The 26891-nt window shown below is 38.4% G+C and overlaps 1 protein-coding gene across 1 annotated transcript in view; it reads left to right on the top strand.

The window, feature by feature from the left end:
• LOC138156616 (zinc finger protein 425-like) overlaps positions 1-23905 on the top strand; it is a 30064-nt gene extending 6159 nt beyond the window's left edge. The window contains exons 3-4 of the mRNA XM_069082026.1: positions 10238-10444; positions 17779-23905. Coding sequence (XP_068938127.1) covers positions 10238-10444; positions 17779-20006 — 2435 coding nt within the window. The 3' untranslated portion in view covers positions 20007-23905. The remainder of the gene's footprint in view (positions 1-10237; positions 10445-17778) is intronic.
• Positions 23906-26891: the final 2986 nt, after the last annotated feature.

Below are 26891 nucleotides of genomic sequence, written 5' to 3'. Positions count from 1 at the left end.
ATAACAGGGGGGGAAGCTCCCTTAGTTCTGCTTGATTCCAGTCAGGAATTATACTGGACAACCAATCATATAGTCACTGAGTGTTAAAAGTAAGGCTCAGGGGGTGGCCAGGTGGCACAGTGTGTAAGAGCACCGGCCCGAGTCGGGATGACCTGGGATCGAATCTGGGCTCAGATACTTAGCACCACATTAACCCCAATTGCTTAAAAAAAAAAAGAATTTAAAGAAAAAAATTAAGGGGGCGGCCAGGTGGCTCAGCGAGTAAGAGCACCTGCCCCAGTGTCGGGATGACCTGGGGATTGAATTCGGGCTCAGATACTTAGTACCCAGACACACCTGGCCATGTGACCTTGAGCAAGTTACTTAACCCCAATTGCTTAAAAAAAAAAGTAAGGCTCAGGAAGATACAACCTTTTAAGAAAGGAACTAGCACAATGTGGAAATAGAGTCAGGAGGATCCCAATTAGACTATGTCAAGGTTGTCCCAAAAACTTATCCCAGGTACAGACATCCACCTTTGGAAGTTCCCAAACTGTAGCAATGCCATTTTCTACTATTGGCTTCATGACAATTCATAATACTATCCCTGTAATAAAAACTCCAAATAGTAAACTGTAGTCCCAAGAATTTTTACCTTAAATAGCAAGATTTCACTAACCACAACTTAGAGCTTGAATATGTTTCCTGATGTTTCCCTAATAGTTAACATTTAATTTATCCTTTACTTATAAAACTACCCCCATATTCTGGGGCTTCTGTTAATATTAATTAATTATTTTTTGCAGGGGGGAAGGTAGGGCAATTGGAGTTTAGTGACTTGCCCAAGGTCACACAGCTAGTTTTTTTGTGTTAAGTGTTGAGGTCAGATTTTAACTTAAGACGTCCTGACTCCAGGGCCTATGCTCTATTCACTATGCCACCTAGCTGCCCCTGTTGATATTAATTAACATCAAGTCTCCATGTATCCTAGTAACCCATTCTCAATATCCATTAATCAGTACATTTTGAGTCCCAGATGTCTCATGTCTAATTTATCCTTTACTTATAAAACTACCCCCATATTCTGGGGCTTCAGACATACATCAAATACCTGATAGCTGACTCATCATTAATATGTTGAAACTACATTTTTAAACCACCCTGTACAGTTTCATAGTAGCCAAGAATTTAAAATGAAAATCTGTTATATATTATCTGCTTTATAACAAAATACACCTCATTAAATATTTAAAAGTTCAATTCATGTGTAACAGCATCCAGATTAAAAAGTTGTTTTGTCTAACAGAATTTCTGTTACAATGGGCTCTCAAATTTCACAATATAAGAGAATTTAGAAATATAATAATAACACAAACAATATTATGTATTTAAAACATGAAATAAAACTTTAGATGACATCAATTGCATTTCCAAATTATTCCATTTAAAAATCATTAATCTTATTACCTTTGGCATTTTAAAAACACTTTAGAGTTATCAGGTATGGAACAATTACATTCAATTAAAGAAATAATGTAGTGCTTAACATATGCCAGTGACTGGGTTAAACATTTTACAATCATTATATTATTTTGATCTTGAAAAAATCCTGGGAGATGGGTACCATTGTTATTTTTCTCTTTACAGATCAGGAAACTGGGGTAAACAGAGATAGGATAACTTGCTTAAGATTATACAGATAATAAACTTCTGTAACCAGAATGTAATTCAAGTTCCCTGCATTTTTCCTGCATTTTTTAACATCTGTTTTGGGGAATCTGATCTGAAATGACAGATGAGAGATGAGAAAGGCTCTCTGACCTGGAGGAGTTCTATAAATCTTTGGTTTAAACAGTCTTTTCTCTTTTCATGGTCAGACATATCAAGGGAGGGTTAACAAGACATTGCTATAAGGTGCAAACTATTTACCTAATTTTTTTTCTTCTTCACTGTGGCATTACTTCCATACTAGCTGCCTTCCTTCATTGCCCAAAAACAGTGAGGCTATTAATCTTGCCATGTACTTCAATAAAATCTAATCCTCATTTTTCTTTAAAACATATTCTATAGATCGATACCCCAAGACTTACTAAGTTATTACAGAAATGAGTGAGTTCCTGGAATTACCCTGAGTCCCAGAAGTTCTCCCCTGCAATCTTAAAATGATTAATCTTTAAGCCTCCAAAATATTCAGAGATATTTTTAGCAGCTCTACAAACTTTGGTTATCTGACTTATTTTTCTTATTACCTAATCTCCCACAGAAAGACTAAAGTGGGAGTTAGTCCTGCTTACCAGAACAATTGCTTCAAGTATGAAAGTTCAATAATCTTTCCCAGTGTTCTAAACTTTTTGGCTATAGTTCTTATAAGTTGTTTTCTGGCTGACTGCATTTTAAATCTTTCAAGGTAATAGAATCTATACATGAAACAGACATTTTATATTTTACAAAGACACAAACATAGATGAAACAACAAGATAAATATAAACAGAACAAAGTGTGCAGTCACAGTCCATACAGAGGCACACAGTTACAAAAGCATGCAGTTTCAACTTTCTAGAGGCATGTAGTTAAATAACAACAGAGGCATGCAGAGGGACAAGAGGCATTCAGTTACAATTTTACAGAGGTGCAGTAAAAAACAAAAACAAAACACCCAACAATAACACAGCAGAGGCACACAGAGAGACCAATCAACAGAGGTGTTCAGTTTAAAAAAGGATATTCATACCAGAGTGATCTGAAACAAACCAGGTCACTGGAGGGTCCCTGGAGATTTCATTACAATGAATGGTGAGCTCCATCAAGGCAGAGACTCTAGATTGGAGCAGGGAGAAGGATGGAGGGCTCACAAAATTTGGGGAGGGGGGGTAGGGTGCAGGGTGGATTCCATAGAAATCCCTAGTGGTGCCTAGTTCATTCCTCATGAAGAACTGAAGAATCTAATGGCCCAGTTCATGTCCAATCCCACTTCTGACACCAATTAATGTAAGCTGGACCAAATAGGCCTCTAACCTATGGATGACTATGGAGTCTATAGAGTTGAACAGAACAGGTTAGAGATAGGAGAGTCAGGAATCAAACAGATGTTTCATTTCAAAGTGAGGGAAATGACTTGTAAGTAAAGAGGCAGATTAGACACATGTGCTGGGGCCCTCACCCCTAGTGATAGTGTAGCAACAGTGGAGAGGCACAACAGCAATAGTGAAACAAGGTTATCTAGTGACAAAAAGTCTGTTCATAGCAGGGCTTTGTGTCTGGGCCTGTTGGTGCTTACCCAACTCAGGGACCATCAATTCCAAAAGGTGAGCACAAAGGAATGGTGTTATGCCAAGCTCAGGGCACAGCTTTCTTGCTGGGTCTTAGCTCTAGAAAACAGGGTGTTTCCTAATACCATCCTGCCACAGTTTTCTAAGAGGCAGCCAGAGGGAGCTTTACAAATTGTTTAGTGTCCTCTAGTCTCTATTTCAGTTTAACACTATTGATTTAGTCCATTTTTACCTTTCTCTTCTGTACTAATATCCTGGTTTGGGTATTAGTACTGCATTTTATCTCTTAAAAAGGATCTGGTAGATCGAATTTTTTCTCAATTACTTAAAATAGTTTGTGTGTGTGTGTTTTTCCAATAGTGTAGCTATTTAGTATTCTTTAAACATTTGATAGAATTTTCATTGAAAACCTTTGGACTGGGGTGGCTAGGTGATGCAGTGAATAGAGCACCAGCCCTGGAGTCAGGAGGACCTGGGTTCAAATCCAGCCTCAGACACTTAACACTTACTAGCCATGTGACCTTGGGCAAGTCACTTAACCCCAATTGCTTTGCCCTCCCCCCTCAAAAAAAAAAAAAAGAAAATCTCTGGACCAGGAATTTTTGTTTGTTTTTGTAACTGTTCCTAGATGGCTTCCTAGATTTCTCTTTCTGATGTTTGGTTATCTAAGGTATCTTTTTTCTTGCTTTGTAATTTGGATATGTTATATATATATTTTTTTAAGCAATTGGGGTTAAGTAACTTGCTCGAGGTTACACGGCCAGTTATTTCTGGGTGTGGTGCTGAGTATCTGAGCCTGGATTTGATCCAGGTCATCCCGACACTGGAGCTGGTGCTCTTACTCGTTGAGCCACCTGGCCGCCCCTAAGCAATTGGGGTTTAAGTAACTTGCTCAAGGTTACAAGGTCAGGTGTTTCTGGGTGGATGCTAAGTGTCTGAGCCCGGGATTCGATCTCCAGGTCATCCTGACACTTACTCGCTGTGCTACATGGCCGCCCCTGGATACGTTATATTTTTGAGGATGTTGTGGACCAAGATATTGGTGGAAGTGGTAGGTATGATGTCATCCTCCCTCTTCTTCCTCTCCCCCTTCCACAACACCCAACACTAGGACTAGTGAAAGTAAGGAAGTTGTGTTACACACCTGAGACAGTTGTAATTACCATTGCCCTAGGTAGATGAATCTAGCACCAAGCTGTGAGCCTTTTGGGCAAGAGGAGTAGTTTTTGAGACTTTGGCTTGGAGCTCCTGACTCCAAGGAATATCCTTGTTGACTGCTTTTTAGGCCCTCTTTTCTGCAGTTTATATTTGTCTTAATCTCCTGGATGAAAGAATTGCTTCTACCTGATGGTATTGGAATGCCATTTTAGTAAAATCAATCAATAAACATTTATTAAGCACCCATTATGTGCTAGGTATTATGCTAAGTGCTGGGGATACAAAAAAGAGGCAAAAGACAGTCCCTGTCCTCAAGCAGCTTACAATCTAATGAGGGAGACCACATGCAAACAAATCTATACAAAATATGCTATATAAGTATAAACAGGAGATAATTAAGAGAAGGAAGGCACAGGAATAAGAAGAGTTGGGAAAGGCTTCCTGTAGAAGGTAGGATTTTAGTTAAGACTTAAAGGAAGCCAGAGAGATCAGTAGTCAGAGCTTGATGTTTTGTCCTTTGTTTTTGAAGAGGACCATGACATCAGGAAGGTGATGCCATGACTTGCAAATGAATTGGATTTAAGTGAGGGAGGACTGTGTCAATTCATCAGCCTCACTCTCTCCTGCAGAGACATCTGAGTCCAGTGGCAAGATATAGATCAGGATGACTGGAGATGGTCCCCAGACCTATGCTTTGGTGGATAAATGGAAGCTGGATTTGGAGTGGGAAGTGACCTGAAGCAGGCTGAGGACCAGCATGCTATTGTAATAATCAAGGCATGAGGTGATGATGGCCTGCACCAAGTGGGGACAATATCAGAGAAGAGAAGGGAACTATTCCAGATATGCTGCAAAGGTGAAATTGATAAGTCTTGGCAACAGATTGGATATGGGCAGAGAAAGGTGTGAGACTGAGAAATCCAGGATTACTTCTAAATTGTGAGGGACTGTGAGGGTGGTGTTGTTAAATAGGGAAAGGTATGGGGTGGGTGGAGTAGGGCTTAGGGGAAAAGTTAGTGAATTCTGTTTTGGACTTGTTGAGTTTAAGATATCTACTGGACATCCAGTTCAATATTTCTGAAAGACAGTTGGATATGTGAGATTAAAGTCAGCAGAGTTTGGAACAGAACAGGTAGATCTGAGAATCATTAGCATAGAGATAGTAATGAAATCCATGGGAGCTGATGAGATCACCAAGTGCGTTAGAATAGGAGAAGAGAAGAAGGTCCAGGACAGATTCCTGTGGGACACCTATGTTTAGAGAGTGTGATATAGAGGAGAATCCAGCAAAGGAGACAGAAAAGGAGCAATCAGATAAATAGGAGGAGAACCAGGAGAAAGAGGTATTCCAAAAACCTAGAGAGAAGAAAATATCAAGGAGAAGAGAATGACTAGACAGTATCAGAGACTGCAGAGTTTTAAAAAGCACAAGCATTGAGAAAAGGTCATTAGATTTGTGAATTAAGAGATAGTAATTTTAGTGATTTTGAAGAGAACAGGTTAGGTTGAATAATGAGGTAGGAAGTCAGATTGCAAAGAATTAAGAAGACTAGATGATGGGGCAGCTAGGTGGCAGTGAGTAGAGCACTGGCCTTGAAGTCAGGAGGACCTGAGTTCAAATCTGGCCTCAGACACTTAACACTTACTAGCCATGTGACCTTGGGCAAGTCACTTAACCCCAATTGCCCTCCAAAAAGTGCAAAAAAAAAAGAAGACGACGACTAGATGAAAGGAAGTAAAGGTAACTATTATAGATGTCCTTCTCAAGGAGTTTAGCCATAAAATGAAGGAATGATATAGAATAGAGGTTGGTAAGACTCTTGACCTCTCCGTGAGTTTAGATGAGTCTCCATGAGACCATAGATACTTACTAGTTATGTGACCCTGGGAAAATTACTTTAACCCTGTTTGCCTCAGTTCCTTCATCTATAAAAAGAGCTGGAGAAGGAAATGGCAATCCATTCCAGTATCTTTGCCAAGAAAACTCTAAATGAGGTCATGAAGAATCAGACACAACTGAAACAACTGAACAATTTCCTCCTGAGTATTATCCTTTCTCTTTAATCTCCATCAACTGAACCCTAATTGTTTCTTTGTATTGCTATATTCTGGACTCACTCTCTCAGAGCAAGGATGTCTCTGATCCTCCTTAAGACTGAGGAAATTAAGTGTGGAGCCAAGATGGTGGAGAAAAAGCAACAACTTGCCTGAGCTCTCACCAAAGCCCCTCCACAAACTTTTAAATAATGCCATAAAACAATTCCTGGAGAAGCAGAGCCCTCAAAAGAACAGGGTGAAATAATTTTCCAGCCAAAGACAACTTAGAAGGTCAGCAGGAAAGGTCTGTTTCACCTGACTGAGAGTGAAGCACAGTCTTTTGCCGGCCAGTAACTTGCCCAAGATCACATGGGTTTTGTCAAAGGTAGAATTTGAATCGAGTTCCTCTGACTCCAGATTCAGTGTTCTTAATGCTTTTGCTTATCACCTGATAAGCGTATAAGCAGAAAGTTATTTTCATATTTATCTATCTTGACATGATGTTTATATCTTATTTGAAATCATGAATAAAATTTCTGATTGGGGGGGACTCAGTGCATAGTAAAAAAAAAAAATTCTAGCCCTTCATTTTCCCTCTGTCTAAATTTTTAAAAAGTGTTTCTTATATATGGCAAATTGTTAGATTTTATTTACTTTCATTTCCCAGGGAGTTTAACCCATTGTAGCAGCAAGCACCCCAAGCATCCTCAGGGTTGCTGCTCACACAGGTTCTTGGATCTGCTTTGTTAAAGGAAAGCAACTCAAAATGGGTTAACAAGCTTACTTTAATCAATCAAACATATCGTTTACCTAGTTCAGGTGAAAGAGGTCAGCACCCCGAACTTCAGAATATACAGACAGAATTATCAAGACAGGAACAGATCAAGTAGACAGATTTCAAACTGTCCAACCATTACATCCATACCCAATCAACATCTGGGTTTTTCAAAGCGGGGGGGCAGCTCTGGACAACGGCTTCCCAGAATCCAGATCAAATCACAGAACACTTCTCAAAGTGAGCCCCCAAAACAAAGCCTCACATCAGGGCTTACATAGCCTTCTCCTGGCTCAGAGAATGTAACAACCTTATTGACCCACTGGCCAATCAAAAAGTATCTACTGAAAAACAAGCCTCCCACCCCAGGCTTCTGGTGCACTTTAGCCTAGGGGCAGGGAAGATCTTCCAAATTTGCATTCCCATTACACCCATTTATACTTAAGGTTGTAATTTTTAAGTTTGTGTGCTTTTTTATTTAATTCTTTTGTATTGATTTTACATCACCCCACTTCTGCTTTTTGTTTTTCCTGCCTTCTCAGATCAGTACTTGGTCTCTGTGCTTAATTTTGTTTATGTTAATTTGATTCCAGTCTCCTCCCTAACCAGATTCTATTACCCATCTCTTGTTATATTGGCCTATCCCAGGCTCCTTTAGTTGAAAGTAATTGTGATTTTCTCTTTCTTTCTTCTTTTTTTGGGGGGAAGAGGGGTGCCTTTTTTTCTCAGTTCAAATAAGAGTACAGATGAGAATCCTGTCAACTCTTTTATATCCTCTCTACTACCTCACATACTTAGCTTGAGTAACATTCATTTGTTATTCCCTTTTCTGGGAACTTCTTATTTCACCCTTCATTATTCCTTTCTGCTTATAAGTTCATAAATTAGTGTACTATTTATAGTTGGCACTTAAGGTTGAAATTATCATAATCATCTATTATTAGCTGTACCATTCAGTTAAAATCTAAACGACTCTTGGAGGTAGACTGCTGAATTCAAACTAACAGGGTACCATTAGTGTGTGTGGCATACTTCATTAGGGTGTAACCCCAGAGAATTTTTTTAAAAAGTTTAAAAGGCAAACATTTATTGAATTTTCAATCATGTAGGACATTACTTTTATTAAGCAAACTAAAGCTAAAACTTAATTAAACTTAAGTTTTAAAATTTAATTTTACTTTAAAAATATAAACTTTCTAAAGGGTCTTTTTAAAAATATCAAATTCTTACTCTTATCCTAACAACCTTTTCAGCCTTATATTCTTTAGCCTACAAAAGCATCTTTCCACCTAGAACCTGCATCCTAAGCCCCTATTTTGCCAAAGAGAACCAACAGTGAAATTTAAGCACACAGAACCAAAGGTGCAAACCTTTAAAATTTTAAGGTTTTTCCTCCTTGCTCCTCTGTGCTAACCGAAGCCTTAGGGCTATGTATTAAAAACTGAATCATTGGGGTGGCTAGGTGGCATAGTGAATAGAGCACTGGCCCTGGAGTCAGAAGGACCTGAGTTCAAATCCAGCCTCAGACACAACGCAAAAAAGTAGCTGTGACCTTGGACAAGTCACTTAATCCCAATTGCCCTACCTTCCCCCCTCCAAAAAGCAAAAAAGAACTGAACCATGGAAAATAAAGTGGCCAGAGGAGTCAAAGGGAGGAAAATGTCTAGTCAATTTTTCCCTGACCTACCTGCAACCACCTGACATCGCTGGGCAGGAACCTTTTAGGAGTGTAAGAAGGAATGCAAAACTCCCTCCTGACCCAGACATTGTTGTTCCTGACTCAGAATCTGAGCTTCACTAAAGCAAGGCAGGCAGTGATGTGCAGAGTTCAGAAGATGATTGTTGAGAAGGCTTCAGACCTGCAAGATGATCAAGTCACTGGATATGTCTCCTTCTTCCTTCCACACTAGAACCAGAGAAATGGAGGCATAGGAATAAGTGGGAAGTGGATGGAGGAGGTAGGAGTATCAGTGATGGTGACTGCCGAAATCATCCAAAAGCCCTCAGAGACTGGGAGTGCTCTCCTAACTTTTAGAAGGCTCCAGATCCAGAGCATCATGGTGAGAGGGCTGTTGCACATTAGGATGTGACTGGGTACACTCCACACACCCCATATGCAAGTCTATGTAAGGGACATCTTGGGCAGGAACATTTGGGCTAGAACTAATGCTATCGTAATGACATCATTAATGATATTAGCACTTACTTATCTCCTGTGGGGAGCTTCCTAATGATTGACATCTAAGACTCAGGGTTGAGTTACCTAATTCCTTATGGAAGAACTCCTTCATTCTGTATTATCGCTCTCTCTCTCTCTCTCTCTCTCTCTCTCACACACACACACACACAAACACACACTCATGCACAAACGCACGTATATTCTTCTATGTATATTTTTTCTGATTTCCATTTATTGCTATCAACTTGGATAGATGGGTTTCTTTGCTAAAGCAAAACCAGAAAAAACCTCCTATAATGATTTTGTACGATATTCTCATTCATCCCAAAATTGTCCATTTTTTCTACATCTATTCCTATTGTTTGTAAGTAAGAATAATAACAGCATTTAGAAAGCACTTTACCATATCTCATTTTATCCTCTTATCAACCCTTAGAGGTGGACGCTATTATTGTCCCTATCTTACAAATTAGAAGGTAAATGACATAAGGGTATGAAGCTGGATTTGAGCCCAGGTCTTCCTGACTCAAGGTCTAGCACTCTATCCATTGCACAACTTTAGCTACCTTTAAGTTCACTTAAGTGTAATGAACTTGGAGAAATGTAGTTTCTGTGAAGTTGCTTCACTACTGTCCTTACAAAATGTAATATTGGGGCAGCCAGGTGGTGCAGTGAGTAAGAGCACCGGCCCCAGCATCGGGAGACCCTGGATTGGTTCCAGCCTCAGATACTTGGCACCCACACAAAAAATAACTGACCGTGTAACCTTGAGCAAGTTACTTAACCCCAATTGCTTTTTAAAAAAAATGTAATATCTACCTCTTCATTCTCTCTGCATAGATTATACTATTCCCAAACCAGACTTGATATCTCATATTGAACAAGGAAAGGAGCCATTCTTCAAGAAACGGGCAAATTTGGAGACAAGTGAGAGAACAATCCAATCTGGTGCTGATGAGCTACGTAACTCTGACAGCACTGAGGAACAGCAATCTGGGGATGATGGGCTATGTGACTCTGACATTGAAAGACAGCATTCTGCCCCTGGTAAGTTGGAAGGGAATAAGACCTTGTGGCAAAAGAATAAAAAAGAAAAAGAAAGTGCTTCCGCAAAACTAATCAAGATCTTTAAAAGTCCGATAGTATCTTTAATGTTCCATTTGCATTGAAGAGAAGACAGGAAATTTTCGCTATATTTCATTGCCAAGCCTGGTAAATACAGTGTTCAGTTTCAGGGTTGTTTGTTTTTGAATTTTTTTCCCTTTCCATTTACCTTGAGAGTAGTTTTGTGTATTGTTTTCCTGGTTCTACTTAAGTCCTCCCATGCTCCTCTGTATTCTTCATATCTGTCATTTCTTATAGCACTAGAATACTCAATAATATTCATATACCACAGCTTATTTATATATAAACATATATAAATATATATATATATACATATATATATATATAAACAGCTTATTTAGCTGTTTCCCCAATTGATAGGCATTTGTTTTTGTTTTTAGTTCTTTGCTATTCAATTAAATTCAATAAACATTTATTAAGTGCATACTATGTGTTGGGCACTGGGCTAAGCACCAAGGGTACAATACGACAAAGATAATCTCTGCCCTCAAGGAGTTTACAATCTAATGGGGGAAGACAACACACAAAAGGAAGCTGGAAAGTGTCAGGGTGAGGGAAGGAGATGGATGGATACCAGGAGGTGCCCAGGATGGGAGCATCTTGTTCTATGGAATTGAAACCAAACAGAACTACAGATCAAAAGTAGACACAAAAAAGCAGATCAAAAAAAGTGCTGCTTTGAATTTTTTGGTGTATGTGGGAACTTTCTTTTTGTTTCTCACCTCCACAGGGGATGTGCCTGCCTGTTCATTAATGTTCCCTTTCCTTAACAGACTCTTTAACCATGGCTATTACTATCTTTTTTCATCTTTGCCCATTTGTTGGGTATAAAGTCTACGTTATTATTATTATTAATGCCTTGGAACAATCTTTCATTTGGCTTTCAATTTTTGTAATTACTGTTTGTTTATATTCTTTGACAGTTTATCCACTGGAGAATGGTTCATGGTCTTATATGTTTGTGTCAATTTCCTATGTATATAGAATGTTAGTTCCTTATCAGAAAGACCTAATACAGAGGTAATTCATGAACTTTAAGCAGTGGTAGGACTTAGCCTAGGAAAGAAAATCAGCCATGGCTAGAATCAAATGTCTTTTCTTCAAGAACTGTACTCTTGAGGAGATGGAAGCAAGATGGAGGAATACAGGCAACAACTCAGCTAAATTTTTACATTTCCCTCTAATCACTTTTAAAATAATTACTCAAATCAAATTAACAACTTTTTTTTTTTGCTTTTTGTATTTGGAGGGGGGAAGGTAGGGCAATTGGGGGTTAAGTGACTTGCCCAAGGTCACACGGCTAGTAAGTGTTAAGTGTCTGAGGCCAGATTTGAACTCAGGTCTTCCTAACTCCAGGGCCTGGAAGTCTATTCACTGTGCCACCTAGCCAACCCAAATGAACAACTTTAACAAAGTTGCAGGATGTAAAATAAATCCACATAAATCAGCATTTCTATATATTAACAACAAAGTTCAGGAGCAAGAGATAGAAAGAGAAATACCATTTAAAATAATTGCAGACAATATGAAATACTTGGAAGTCTACTTGCCAAGACAAACTCAAGAACTATATGAACACAATTATAAAATACTTCACACAAATCAAGTCATATCTAATAACTGGAGAAAAAGTAACTACTCATGGGTAGACCAAGTCATTATAATAAAAATGGAGGTGAAAAATATTTTTCATCATTGGAATTATCTTGGATCATTGTATTGCTGAGAAGAGCTAAATCATTCACAGTTGAACAATGTACAGTTGTTACACTGTTTGACTTCCCCAGTTGATAGGTATTATTGCTGTTACCGTATATAATGTTCTCCTGGTTCTGCTCATTTCACTTTGCATCAGTTCATGTAAGTTTTCATAGGTTTTTCTGAAAACATCCTGCTCATCATTTTTTATAACACAATAGTATTCCATCACAATCATATACCATAGCTTGTTCAGCCATTCCCCAATTGATAGTCATCCCCTCAATTTCCTTTTTTTTTTTCAAATGCTTTATTAACTTCTGGTTTACATCATTCATTTCTGCCAGATTTTGAATTACAAACTTTTCCCCCGTTTTTCCCCTACTCACCACCCCAAAATAGCAGTCCCATAGGATATCCCCTCCTCTAATCTGCTCTCTCCCGTATCTTCTCCCATACCCCCTTTGACTTTTCCAGTAGGGTATGATGGATCTCTATGCCCCAATGCATGTATATCTTATTTCCCAGTTACACGTAAAATAGTATTAATAATAGTATTTATAGATTTTTAAACATTTGATTTTAAAACCTTGAATTCCAGATTCATTCCCTTCTTCCCTTGTCACCCACCCTTACTGGAATAAGCAATTCAATATAGATTGTACATGTGTAGCTATGCAAAACACTACCATAGTAGATATATTGTAAAAGACTGACTATATTTCCCTCCCTCCCATCCCACCACCCACTTGTTCTATTCTCTACTTTGATCCTGTCCCTTTTCAAAAGTGGGTGCTTCCAACTTTCCTCCCCCCGCAGCCTGTCTTCCATTCCATCATCCCCCCTCTCATCCCCTTTCCCCCTACTCTCCTGCAGGGTAAGATACCCTATTTAGTGTGTATGTCATTACCTCCCTGAGCCAAATTCAATGAGAATAAGGTTTTGCCTTTTTGCCTTCCTGTTCTTCCCCTCCATTGTAACCATTTTCCCTTGCCTCTTCTGTATGAGATAGTTTACCCCATTCTGTCTCTCCCCATTTCCTCTCATTATATCCCTCTCTCACCCCTTAATTTCACCTTTTAAGTATCATCCCTTCCTATTAAATTGGTCCTGTGCCCTCTATCTATGTATACCTGTAAACATATATACATACATTCACATATGTATTCATATACCTGTATACCCTCTGATATAGACATATATATATATATACATACATATATATATACATATATATATATTCCCTTCAACTATTTTCATACTGAGAAAAGTTTCATCAGTTACAATTATAGTTTTTCCATGTAGGAATGTTAATAGTTCAACTTTGATAAGTTCCTTATGATTTCTTTTCCCTGTTTGCCTTCTCAAGCTTCTCTTGCTTCTTGTATCTGAATGTCAAATTTTCTATTCAACTCTGGTTTTTTCATCAAGAATACTTGAAAGCCCTCTATTCCTCTGAATTATCATATTTTCCCCTGAAAAATGATACTCAGTTTTTCTGGGTAGATGATTCTTGGTTTTAATCCCAGCTCCTCTGCCCTTCGGAATATCCTATTCCAGGCCCTTCAATCCCTCAGTATAGAAGCTGCCAGATCCTGTGTTATCCTGATTGTGTTTCCACAATATTCAAATTGTTTCTCCCTGGCTGTTTATAATATTTTCTCCTTGATCTGGGAATTTCAGAACCTGGCTATAATATTCCTAGGAGTTTTCTTTTGGGGATCTTTTTCAAGAGGTGATCGGTGGATTCTTTCAACCTCTATTTTGCCCTCTGGTTCTAAAACCATCAGGGCAGCTTTCCTTGAGAATTTCTTAGAGGATGATTTCTAGGTTCTTTCTTTGATCATGGCTTTTAGGTAGTCCAATAATTTTTAAGTTATCTCTCCTGGATCCATTTTCCAGGTCAGTGGTTTTTCCAATGAGATATTTCACATTGCCTTCTATTCTTTCATTTGTTTGGATCTGTTTAACAGCATCTTGATTTCTCATAAAGTCACTAGCTTCCATTTGCTTCAATCTAATTCTGAAGGAATGATTCTGCTCAGTGAGCTTTTGAGGTTCTTTTTCCATCTGGCAAATTCGGCTTTTTAAGGCATTCTTCTCCTCGTTGCCTTTTTGAGCCTCTTTTTGCTATTTGAGTTAGTCTATTTTTTAAGGTGTTATTATCCTCAGTCAGGCTATTGACTCTCCTTTCATAATTTTCTTCCATCATTCTCATTTCTCTTCCCAATTTTTCCTCCACTTCTCTTATTTTAAGGTCCTCTATAGACCGTAACCAGCTCGTATTTTTCTTTGAAGCTTTTGGTGCAGCAGTTCTGACTTCACTGTCTTCCTCCTGTTCCATGCTTTGATCCTTTTTTTCACCAAAATAGAAGTGTAAAGTTGGGGTACTTTGTTTATTTTGTTTCCTTTGCCTGCTCATGTCACCCCTCAGTCACTTGACCCCTGGGCTTTTTGCCACAGTAGGACTCTGCCACCAGACAGGGGAGCTTTTGTCCCAAACGCTGGGGTTTTCTCAGCTGCCGAAGGTATTAGTTGGGTGCCCTCTCTGAAGTCTCCACATGCTCTGGCAAGCTTGTCGCACACCCCAGGGCCTCCACCCTAGACCTCAATCCAGATCCAAGCAGGTTAAAGCAAGAGGGATTATCCCTCAGATTGGTTGCTTGGTCCCCCTACACTCTGAAGGCCAGGAGCTGAAGATGCCACGTGGGGGCAGCTACATGGCTGTGGCTCCTCAGTGGCTTTTTGCCCCAGGGGCAAAAGCCAAAGCATTCCCAACTACTGGATCCCAAATTCCACACTGCACTGACCTCTCACTTGTCCTCTGCATCTATGTGCTGATAATTCTGGAAACCTCCACAGCTACTGGTGATCTGGAGTCCCTCCAGCTGGTGATTGGTTAGGCCTGCCCTAGGGCTAAAACCTCTGGCTTTCGTGGGTCTGGGCTCGGCTCCCAGAGGGCTGTGCTGGCCAATTCCTGCCAGCCTGTCAGGCTGTGCTCAGCAGGAGGTTAGCTTCTTTGTGTCGTTTTGTGGGTTCTGTAGCTCCAAAGTTTGTTCAGAGTACCCTTTTACATGAATTGGAGGTGGTGGGAGCCAGAGACACATGGAGGTCCTATTTCTACTCCACCATCTTGACTTCACCCCCCCATCCCCTCAATTTCCAATTCTTTGCCACCACGAGAGCTGCTATCAATATTTTGTGCATATAGATTCTCTTTTATTTTCTTTTATCTCTTTGGAATACAGATTTAATAGTGGTATTGCCGGGCCAAAGGGTATGCATAGTTTGATTACCCTTTGGGTATAGTTCCAAATTGTTCTCCAGAATAGTTCACAACACCACCAACAATATATCAATGTCCCTAATTTTCCATATCCCCTCCAACGTTTGTCATTTTCTTTTTCTGTCATATTAGTCAATCTGATATGTGAGGTGGTACCTTAGAGTTGTTTTAATTTGAATTTTTCTAATCAATACTGATTTAGAACTTTTCTTCACATGACTATAGATAGCTTTGATTTCTTCATCTGAAAACTGCCTATTCATATCCTTTGACCACTTATCAACTGGGCAATAAGTTGTATTCTTATAAATTTGACTCAGTTCTCTATATATTTGAGAAATTAGGTCTTTATCAGAGAAACTTGCTGTAAAATTCCCCACCCTTACCCGAGTTTTTTACTTTTCTTTTTATCTTGGCATTAGTTTTGTTTGTGCAAAATCTTTTATTTTGATGTAATGAAATTAACCACTTTATATCTTATAACACTGTTTGCCTCTTATTTGGTCATAAATTCTTTCCTTATCCATAAATCTGACAGGCAAAATATTCCATGCACCCTAAATTTGCTTATGTTGTCATCCTTTATGTCTAAATCATGTGCGCTTTTAACCTTATCTTTGTATATGGTGGAAGATGTTGGACTATACCTAATTTCTGCCAAGTTACTTTCTAGTTCTCCCAACAATTTTTTTCAAATAATGAGTTCTTGTTCAAAAATGTTGGATCTTTGGGTTTATCAGATACTAGATTACTATGGTCATTTACTACTGTGTATTATCTACCTGGTTTATTCTATTGATCTACCCCTCTGTTTCCTAGTCAGTACCAGATTGTCTTGATGATAATTGCTTTGTAAGATAGTTTAACATCTGGGACTGCTAGGTTGCTTTCCTTAACTTTTTTTTCCATTGATTCCCTTGATATTCCTAACCTTTTTTTTCTTCTAGGTGAATTTTGTTATTAATTTTTCTAGTTCTATAAAACAATTTTTTAGTAATTTGATTGGTATGGTACTGAATAAGTAAATTAATTTAGATTGAATTGTAATTTTTCTTATATTGGCTTGGCCTAACCATGAGCAATTACTATCTCTCCAGTTGTTTAAATCTGACTTAATTTGTGTGAAGTGTTTTATAATTGTGTTTATATAGTTTCTGGGTTTATCTTAGCAGGTAGATTCCCAACTATTTCATATTGTCTCCAATTATTTAAAATGGAACTTCTCTTTCTATATTTACTGCTGGACTTTGTTGGTAATAAAGAAATGCTGATTTATGTGGGTTCATTTTATATCCTGCAACTTTGTTGAAGTTGTTAATTTGATTTGAGGAGTTATTCTAAAGTTGTTTGGAGGGGAATATTGTAAAAATTTAACTGAGTTTCTGCCTGCATTCCTCCATCTTGGTTCTGCCTCCTCAATACTATAGTTCTTGGAGAAGAGACATTTGAGTCTAGCCATAGTTGATTTCTTTTCCTAGGTCATATCCTACCATTGCTTGCAGTTGGTGAATTACCCTAAATTAAACCAAAGGCAGAACATCTTGTCTTGGATCAGTACAGCTTGGGAAGTAGTCACCAATGCAGTCACCTAGTCCTTTCACTTCTCTCTTTTAATTTGTTTATAGTATGGAAATAAAGAAGATCATATTTGTGTGCTTGCTTGGTCAAATAGCACAATGAAAGAGCTCTTTGAGAAACAAAGCTAAATTCTTATCAGAGACTTCCCTCTATGCAACAGAGAAATATAATTTATTCTTTCTGAATAATGTTTCTATTTGCATTTATTACAGGAAACCTTTACTAAGCCCACTGATAGAAATGGGGGATGAAGGCAACAACATGATCTTTGTGTTATATTTCATAAATCTAAGAAAATTAGCACTGATATGGTTTCTGAAATTTCTGTTACAACCTATGGTCCAGTCACTGGTTTTATCTGTGGACTCAAGGAATTGGTCTTTACATTATTGGATACAGGGAGATTTCATATCTTTGTTCTGGCTGATTTAACTCATAACTATATTGTCTTCATTCAGTCTAAATTCTCTACATCCTATTTGTTTGGCATGTTAATGAAGGACTGCACAGGGAAAAGTTATAGCTTTAAGGAAGGACACTGGGAGTGGGAGTGGGGATAGGGAAGTGGAACAACACCTAGATTTTCAAGATAGCCCAGGTCAGAGTTGAATTCTCACTTTTACTTTCTCATAAGTGGTTCCTTAACCCCATTATGGATTAGACATGAGTAATAATTGGACTTTTGTTCTTTCAGGAAACCGGGGAGCTAAAAAGCAGCTAAAAGCAAAGGAATGCCATTTTGGTGGTCCTCGAAACCAAGAAGTATCTACATCTTCATCACTTAAAGAGGTAAATATTTTCCGCAGGCCTAACCGAAGAAACACCTTGAGAAACCTCTCCTCACAAAACAGAGAGCCTTCAGTTCCAGAAAGTAATAGCACTAAGGGATGCACTGAAAGAGTGGAACAGAAACATCCGGGGACCATCAGTTGCCAGGAAGCCCCCAATGGGCATAGATTCTATCCCTGCCATGTGTGTGGGAAAAGCTTCCAGTTCAAAGGTCACTTGGTAACACACCAAAGGAGCCACTCAGACAACCAATGCCAGTGCCCAAAATGCAAGAAGAAATTCAGCAAGCAAACTGCCCAGAGACAGAAAGGAAAGAACAAAAAAAAGAGAAGGAACAGAAAAAGAATCCATGAGTGCAGTGAGTGTGGCAAGAGCTATTGCTTGAAGAGGAACCTGAATGTCCATCAGCGTACGCACAATAAGGAGGATTTCCTTCAGGAATCTGAAAGGAATAAGAACTTCCCCCGAAAGAGACCTGAGCACACACGCAGCAGGAGGAATGTCTTCACTTGTAGGGAGTGTGGGAAAAGTTTCTGCCAGGAGTCTTATCTGCGAACCCATCTAAGCCTGCATAAGGAGGAAAAGCTATTCATCTGTGGTGAGTGTAACAAGTGCTTTTCTTATCAGTACAAGTTCATTGAACACATCAGAGTTCATACTGGGGAGAAGCCCTTCCAGTGTACCAAATGTGGAAAGAGTTTCCGCCTGAAGATCAATCTGAAGATCCACATGAGCCTGCATAATGGGGTCGATCCTTACCGCTGCAGTGAGTGTAAAAAGACCTTTGCTCACAAATTAAGCCTCCTTAGACATGTTAGGAGACTTCATAGACTGGATAGGCCTTTTAAGTGTCCAGAATGTGACAAGACCTTCAAAAGGAAAACCACCATGAAACTCCATTATGGATTACACAAAGGGGAAAGACCATTCCCTTGCACGAAATGTGAAAAATGCTTCAGCCAACAAATTAAACTCACTGAACACATGAGAGTCCACACTGGGGAGAAACCTTACCGGTGTCCTGAATGTGGTAAAAAATTTCGCCTGAGGAGAATTATGATTGCCCATCATAGCGAACACAGTGGGATGAAGTCCTTCATCTGTGGGGAGTGTGGCAAAAGATTCCTCATGCAGTACATGCTCACAGAACACTTCAGGGTCCACAGTGGGGAGAAGCCCTTCCAGTGTGGTGAATGTGGTAAGAACTTTACCCGGAGAACCAACTTGAATGCCCACATGCGTATCCATACTGGACAAAAGCCGTTCTCCTGTAGTCAGTGTGGCAAATGTTTCCCCCATCATTCTAAGCTCGCTCAACACCTTCAAGTGCACAACAAGGAAAAAACCTTCCAGTGTCCTGAATGTGACAAAAGCTTTCGCCAGAATAGAAGTCTGAAGGCCCACATGAGTCACCACAGTGGGGAGAAGCCTTTCGCTTGTAAGGAGTGTGGCAAAAGCTTTGCCTTGCAGCATGTCTTCAATGAACACATCAGGGTTCACAGTGGGGAAAAGCCCTTCCAGTGTCCTGAATGTAACAAGTGCTTCTATAGGAAGGCTACCATGAAGGTTCATCAGAACAGACATAAGCAGAAAAAGTCATATCCATGCCCCAAGTGTGAAAAATGTTTTTCCCAGCGTAGTGAACTCACTAAACATGCTAAATCTCATCAAAAAAAGGAGGCCTTCCAATGTTCTGAGTGTGACAAGAGTTTCTCTCAGGAAAAATCTCTGAAGGTTCATGAAAGTCTGCATAAAGGGGAGAATACACTTTCCTGTGATGAATGCGGTAAGAATTTCACCCGGAAGTGTGAGCTAAGTAGACACATCAAGATCCACACTAGGAAGCAATCCTTCCAGTGTCCTGACTGTAAAAAGAGCTTTGCCCATAAGTCATCTTTGAGGGCACACCACCACATACATAAGAAGGAAAGACCATTCTTATGTTCTGATTGTGGCAAGAGCTTTGCTTATGTGGGTGCATTCAATACCCATACTGCAGCCCATGCAAAGGAGAAAGCCAAGAGTTCCAGGTCAGAGAAGAGTTCCAGATCAGCTAAGAGTTCTGGTTCTAGGTCAGAGAAGAGTTCCAGATCAGAGGTGGTACCCAATAATGCCAGCTCTTTGGACCAGTGAGCATCATTAGAGTTAATTCTAAGTATGATTCCATAACTTGATGGGAAACTGTCCTAGGATACAAATCAGTCAGATATGTGGATACATCAGAAGACATAGAAGCCTAAGTAGATCCAAGAATCTGAGACCATGAAGGGCCTTCCTTTTAAAGCCTTACATTGAAATCTCTCTTTGCCCTTTCCTAAGAATGTACTTTCATTTGAGTTCTCATTGCTCTTATTTAGCCCTTTAGTACCTTTCTTTTTCTTTTTTTCTTTTTGGAGGGTAATTGGGGTTAAGTGATTTGCCCAAAGTCACACGGCTAGTAAGTGTGTCAAGTGTCTGAGGCCGGATTTGAACTCAAGTGCTCCTGACTCCAGGGCTGGTGTTCTATTCACTGCCACCTAGCCACCCCTCCTTTAAAGTACCTTTAAAGGTGTGAATGACCCTCTACCTGTTGATCCCATATTCCTCCTCTCCTTCTCCAAGAATTTCATGACCTTATACACAGAGAACATACTAAAAAAGACCATTAATGATGACATGGGAAAGGGTTGAAACTCTTCTCTAGTTTGACCTAGTCTCAATTTCTCTTTCCTAGAATTCTTTGATTAAACTTAACAGGATCTTTCACATGAAGTTAATAATTTCTGATAGGGAGCAGATTCCTGAGAGATAGCGCTATTTGTTTAAAAAAAAAAAGTAATGACGTCATCTCCGTTTTTTGTTTAATTATCTGCTTAAGTCTTACTCATTCCCTTTAGAGTTGTATTAAACCTTTCTACCAGGAAATGACATTGTTGTTGATGAACAGTAAGCTTTATATTTAACCTGACTTTATTTCCACAGGTATTTATCACTTCTGAAAAATCTATTAGGATCACTAAAGAAAATCCTAGATGAAAAAAATTCAGTAAAACCTTGGCCATTTTTGTTTCTTCGTGGAGGCCAACACTAGTGTTTTTGTATACCTTGTGGCATAAATTACCATTGCAAGAATTGTTTTGTTTTAATGGTAAGTGGGTTTAAGGAACACACCTACTAGACCTATATACACAGTGGAAAAATTTCGCTAAGAATAGGCAAATAAGGCTTTAGTTTGGTGTGCACTTTTGAACATTCTTGAAAGAGTTACAACTTTCTGTCACCTGCTATGTTATTTTAGACCAGGAGAAATTTAGCAACTACTTTCCGATTTTTATTCTTTAGATGATTTATCTATGTGTATAAAAGTATATGTATATATATATATATGCATAGGTATATGAGTATGGGTGCATATACAAATATATACAGACCTATTTAGAGAGGTAGATCTATTTCTATACAAAGAAATACCTGATCAGATAAAAGATGAGCCAGTCATATAGTAAGAGGAAAGGACAACCAGGAGATGGACCCATAGGCTCTATTTTGTAGCCATAAAATGCGAAGAGAACACAAGGAAGGCCCCCAGTATGTAGAGATCTACTATTGTACAATTAGATCAGTGTTTTTATAAGTTTTTCATGCTTCAATGGTAAAGCTGTGTATATATGTCTGCCTTATATGTGTATGTTCACTGGCGTTAATTAGGTTTGGAGGTTATTGTCTCTTTTTCCAGTAATTAGGTATAGTCTGAATGGAATCAAAGGACAATGGGTATTTGAATTTCAGCTCTTTTGCTTTCCATGTATGTGCCATTTATATGTCCATCGATATGCCTCAGGGTCATCATCTGTAAAATGAGGGCTTTGGACTCAGTGACTTCTAAGGTCCCTTCAGCCCTAAATTTATGATTGTGAGTTTAGAGAGGAAGAATTTCATTGAGAGAACTTTCTGATTGTTCTGATTAAAGTAGGGATAAAAGATTCTTTTCATTTTAATAGTTAAACATTTATAAAATCTTCTACTGGAAAATTTTATCAGACTTTTCTCCTAATGCCTGGCTGACATAATATTAGTTGAGAAAGATTATACATGCCACTGTAAATTTGTATGTAAATTTGTTGGCAAGCCCCAGAAAATCAAAGATCTTTCAACATTCAACTGTGATTTTATTTTCATTTTTCAGGAAAAAGCAACTGCTGTAGTTGTCATGTAATTACAAAAATCAGTTCTTGCCATAGGCTCTGTCTTTCATTTTTTCTTTCTATCTCTACATCCTTCCTCTTCTCTTTCCTTTTGGTTAGAGCTGAGGTTTAATCCTTAATCAAAAGTTTGTGTTTGTGTGAACAATTTTTTTCCACATAAGAAATCAAAAGGATAGCTGAAGTTATATTTTCTAAACTTATCTCTACATTTTGTATATTTTATTTTTTTCTATAGGCATGCTTTTGATATTAATTTGTTGGGTCAGAAATTTTAATAGGCTAGAAAATGGTCTTTGTTTTACTAATTAGAGCTATTTCGTTTTCTAAGATTATCTCTATGTTTAGCATTTTAATTTTATCTCTTCTGTAGGTAGACATGATTTTATTTGATGTTAATTTGATGGCTCACAAATTTTAATAGGATAGAAAATGGCTTTCAGTTTACTAATTAGAGCTATTTCATCATTTTGGGAATTCAAATTTCTGTCAGTGGCATAATGGGACACATTGTCATTGATTAGAGACAGTCCCCTATGTAGGGGTAGGAATTCAGGGAATGATTTGAGTGTTTAGACCACTGATCCAAGGATGATAACAAAGGCTATACTTTGTTCTAGGTAAAAAAAATTTGAAATGTTATTTCAATAACCCAGAAGAACAGAATGTGGAAAGGGATCAGAATGCAGGGAGCCAAGAGCCAAAAGATGAAGTCTGTCCCCTTCCCCTGCCTTTGCTTGTTTACCAGTAGTTTGTTCTGCCATGTAAAGATCTGTTTTAAAATCAAAGGAAAGTTTCTAATTGTTTTGTCTTTCATCACAAGTAAGAATTTAATATGATTGTTTTTGTTGGCAAGCCCCAGAAAATCAAAAATCTTTCAACATTCAACTGTGATTTTATTTTCTTTTTTCAGGAAAAGCAACTGCTGTAGTTGTCATGTAGTTACAAAAATCAGTTCTTGCCATAGGCTCTGTCTTTCATTTTTTCTTTCTATCTCTACATCCTTCCTCTTCTCTTTCCTTTTGGTTAGAGCTGAGGTTTAATCCTTAATCAAAAGTAATGAGTAGAGATTATATTCCAGGCATGGGGAGCAGCCAGGACAAAGGCATAGAGGAAGAGGCAGAATACCATGTGTGAGGAACAGAGAAAAAAAATCTTAGCTGGATATAGAGGGCAGAAGGAAAGAGGCTGGTAATATAGGCTGAAGTAAGGTTGTGGAGGGCCTAAAAAGTTGAATAGAAGAATTTCTATCTGAACCTAGAGGCAATTGGGAGCCCTTGGAGTTTACCAAGTGAGTGACATAGTTAAGACCTTAGCATAAGGAAAATCACTTTGGCAGCCTACACTAAATGTGTAGTTTGGTTTGGAGTGTGAGAGACTTAAGGTAGGGAACTCAATCAGGAGACCATTGCAACAGACTAGGAAAAAGGTGAGGAGGGCTTGAAATGAAGTGGTGGCTGTGTGAGTAGTAAGACAGGGATGGCTGCTAGAGATGTTGGAAAGGTAGAAATGGCAAGATTTGTTAACTGATTGAATAGATGAGGTGAGGAGAAATGAGAAGCTGAAAATAACACCAAGGTTACAAACTTGGGAAACTAGAAGAATAGTGGTGCCCTAGATAGAAATGGGGGAAAGCCAAAAGAAGTAAGTTTGGAAGGAAAAACAATGAGTTCTGTTTTAGACATACTGAATTAGATATGTCTATGAAACATTCAATTTGAAATGTCTAATAGACAGTTGATACAATGGCCTCTGCCTCTGATACATCAACAGAAGAGAAGTAACTGTAGAATTTTGATCTCTGCTTATATAAAGACTAATACAAAGTTCTTATTTTTCTACAAGCCAAAACTATGGAGAAAATCATAACCCAAATGCATAATTATTAAGCCGCTTTGATTTTTGATCACAGAACTAAGATATGATTGTAGCTGCAAGTGCTTACCCCTATACAGGAGACTTCATATAAAAACAGTGATGTTTGTATTACTATATATATTTATGTACATATATATATATATATTTCTATTGCAACACTTTGGCTTATTAAATGTTTAATAACGTATATATTTGCACTTAGACAGATACCTATATTAATATTTAAATATATATTATAGTATATATATATACTTTTGCCTACCTACTGCATGCCTGAACTTTTAAAAGGTTTTTAAGAGACCTCGCAATGCCACACCTATCCCTCCCTGCAGGTACACGTATGAGAAAATCAGCAATTGAAAAGGCCATGTTAAATAGCCATCTTTACATTTGTGTTGTGAATGATACATTTGCTAGGCTAACCACAAGCCAGGCTAACCCTCTCCACCAATTCCTAACTTTCCCCACATAGTGATATCCAAAGACCTTGTGATATAGTCCCAGAAGCCAAGAGAAAAAAAATTGCACTTACCTTATCAATTAAAATATTGGCCAACCCAAAGTGGGAAAAAGGAAATCAGAGCTAGCACTCTAAAATGCTGACCCCCCAAAGTACAAAGTCTTAAAGACGGAGCCATCATGTATGCTGTCTCACAAATGTTCTGTGCCTTGTGTCATGTTTCACCTTTATTAAGGACCAGCCACTGTGGATATGTGTCCTTGATGTTTTGTTGAATTAAAATAAAGATATATAAATATGAGTATTGCTTTCATTTCTAAGATTATGGGATATATTATTTTTTTTGATGAAGTATAGAATTAGAAAATGGGAAGTAAATGATTATTCCCATTAATCTTATATGTCTACCTGCTGCAGAGCTAAAGCCTCTCAATAACTATCTGAATGCCAGTTTAGTGAGGTTCAGGATACCAAGGCCCAGGACAGGGATACATGGAGCCAGGGAAACAGTATATAGCTGTAGACAGCTTGTATGGGCTGGCAAGAACCAATTGTTAAATATTCAATGTGAGCATTTCCACCTCAGAAACTGACAAATGCTACAAGTCAGGGTTTGATGTACTGTTTTGTTGATTCTTTTTTAAATTTTTATTAAAGCAATCGGGGTTAAGTAACTTGCTCAAGGTTACACGGCCAGTTATTTCTGGGTGTGGTGCTGAGTATCTGAGCCCACATTTGATCCAGGTCATCCCAACACTGGACCCAGTGCTCTTACTCGCTGTGCTACCTGGCCGCCCCTTGTTGATTCTTTAAAGTTAAGAAAGTGATGGAGAAAATGTTAATAATGCAGGTTAAACTTAAAACAGTGTTGTACATACATAAATAGCTGTTAAATGCATTCCAGCATACCTCTGCATGGAGCACATGACAGTAAAGCTTTATTGAGGGGACACATGGCTTCAATGTGGCCAATATGACATTGAATCAGCCCATGTAGACATGTTGAGTAACAGTAAGGAGTGCAGAAGCAGTTACACTAAGGTGATAGCAGAGCTTTTCTAACTATTTCATTGCTTTACTCTTTTGAAGGCGTCAGCTCCCATCTGGTTGTCCTCAAGTCTGACTATATTAAAACCCTTGAATAATATGACAACACAACTCATGAACTGACCATCCTAGAGATTTTCCCCACCACCAAAGCAGGATTAAGAGAAGCTCAGCCAAGCCAAACTATACAAGGTTGGTCTACATAGACCAAGACTTGGCTAGAAATCTCACGATGAGAGTTCACACTGCTTTTCCTCCCCACTCCCTACCCCTCTGAGTTCTTCTGGTCCTTGAAAAAAAACACCTATGCACTTCTTAATGCTATTTCCTGCTGCAGCCTAGCTTGTTTATCTATCTAAAACACAAGTAACTGAGCTAGAAAAAGATATACTAGATTTCCCTCTGCCAGTAATCCATGGCTGAAGAAATAATAGAGTGAAGTATGAGAAAGGTGGGTTTTTTTTAACAATTACTCCCCAAATTCACACAATTTAAAAATTTAGTCAGTTTTCTCTTTTTATTCCTTCTCTTTGGATACCTGTGTTTACATAACTTCTACTCCCTTGGGTGAATTGTCCCCATCAAGGAGATTTCATCTGAAAGCCTGTGAACCTCAATGGGTCCCACTAAGGGTATACAATTTTTGACACCTCTAGAATTAGCTACCAAAAGCATAATTGCAACAATATTAGCCACAAACCCATAAACAGAAAAAATGCAGCTTTATTTACATAATCCTCCTAGGATTTATGACAGAGCTGGGTACAAACTTACATGGAATTTTTTTTAAGTTTATTTTTAAATTTTTTCTTTCTTTTTTTATTTTGAGTTTCAAATTCTTTTCCTCTCTCCTGTCTTTCCCCCCCCACACACACACTAAGAAAGCAAGCAATATGATACCCATTATACATGTGAAGTCATGCAAAACATTTTCATATTGGTCATGTTGAGAAAAAAAGCAAGAAAAATAAAGGGAAAAAAATATGCTTCAATCTACACTCAGAATTTATCAGTTCCCTCTCTGGAGGTAGATAGCATTTTTCATCATGAGTCCTTGGGAATTGTCACAGATCATTGTGTTGATCAGAGTGGCTAAGTCTTTCACAATTGTATCCTTACAGTTATTGCTGTTACAGCATACAATGTTCTCTTGGTTCTGCCCTCTTCACTTTGCATCAGTTCATGTAAGTTTTTCTAAAATCTACCTGTTCATTTTTTATAGCACAATATTATTCTATCACAATCATATACCACAACTTGTTCAGCCATTCCCCAATTGATGACCATCTCCTCAATTTCCAATTCTTTGCTACCACAAAAATAACTGCTATAAATATTTTTGTGCATATAGGTTCTTTTCCCTTTTTTGGATCTCTTTGGGATACAGTGAGTATCCCAAGCATTTTCCCATGATCTTTCAAATGTTTTGGATAGCAGCTCAGCAAATCACAT

Source organism: Petaurus breviceps, unplaced genomic scaffold (genome assembly GCF_028583685.1).
Source record: "Petaurus breviceps papuanus isolate PSGF00001 unplaced genomic scaffold, PetGlider_PUasm1.0 110, whole genome shotgun sequence".
Taxonomy (NCBI): Eukaryota; Metazoa; Chordata; class Mammalia; order Diprotodontia; family Petauridae; genus Petaurus; species Petaurus breviceps.
The sequence above is the reverse complement of the archived record's forward strand: the minus strand, read 5'-3'. Positions and strand labels throughout refer to the sequence as shown.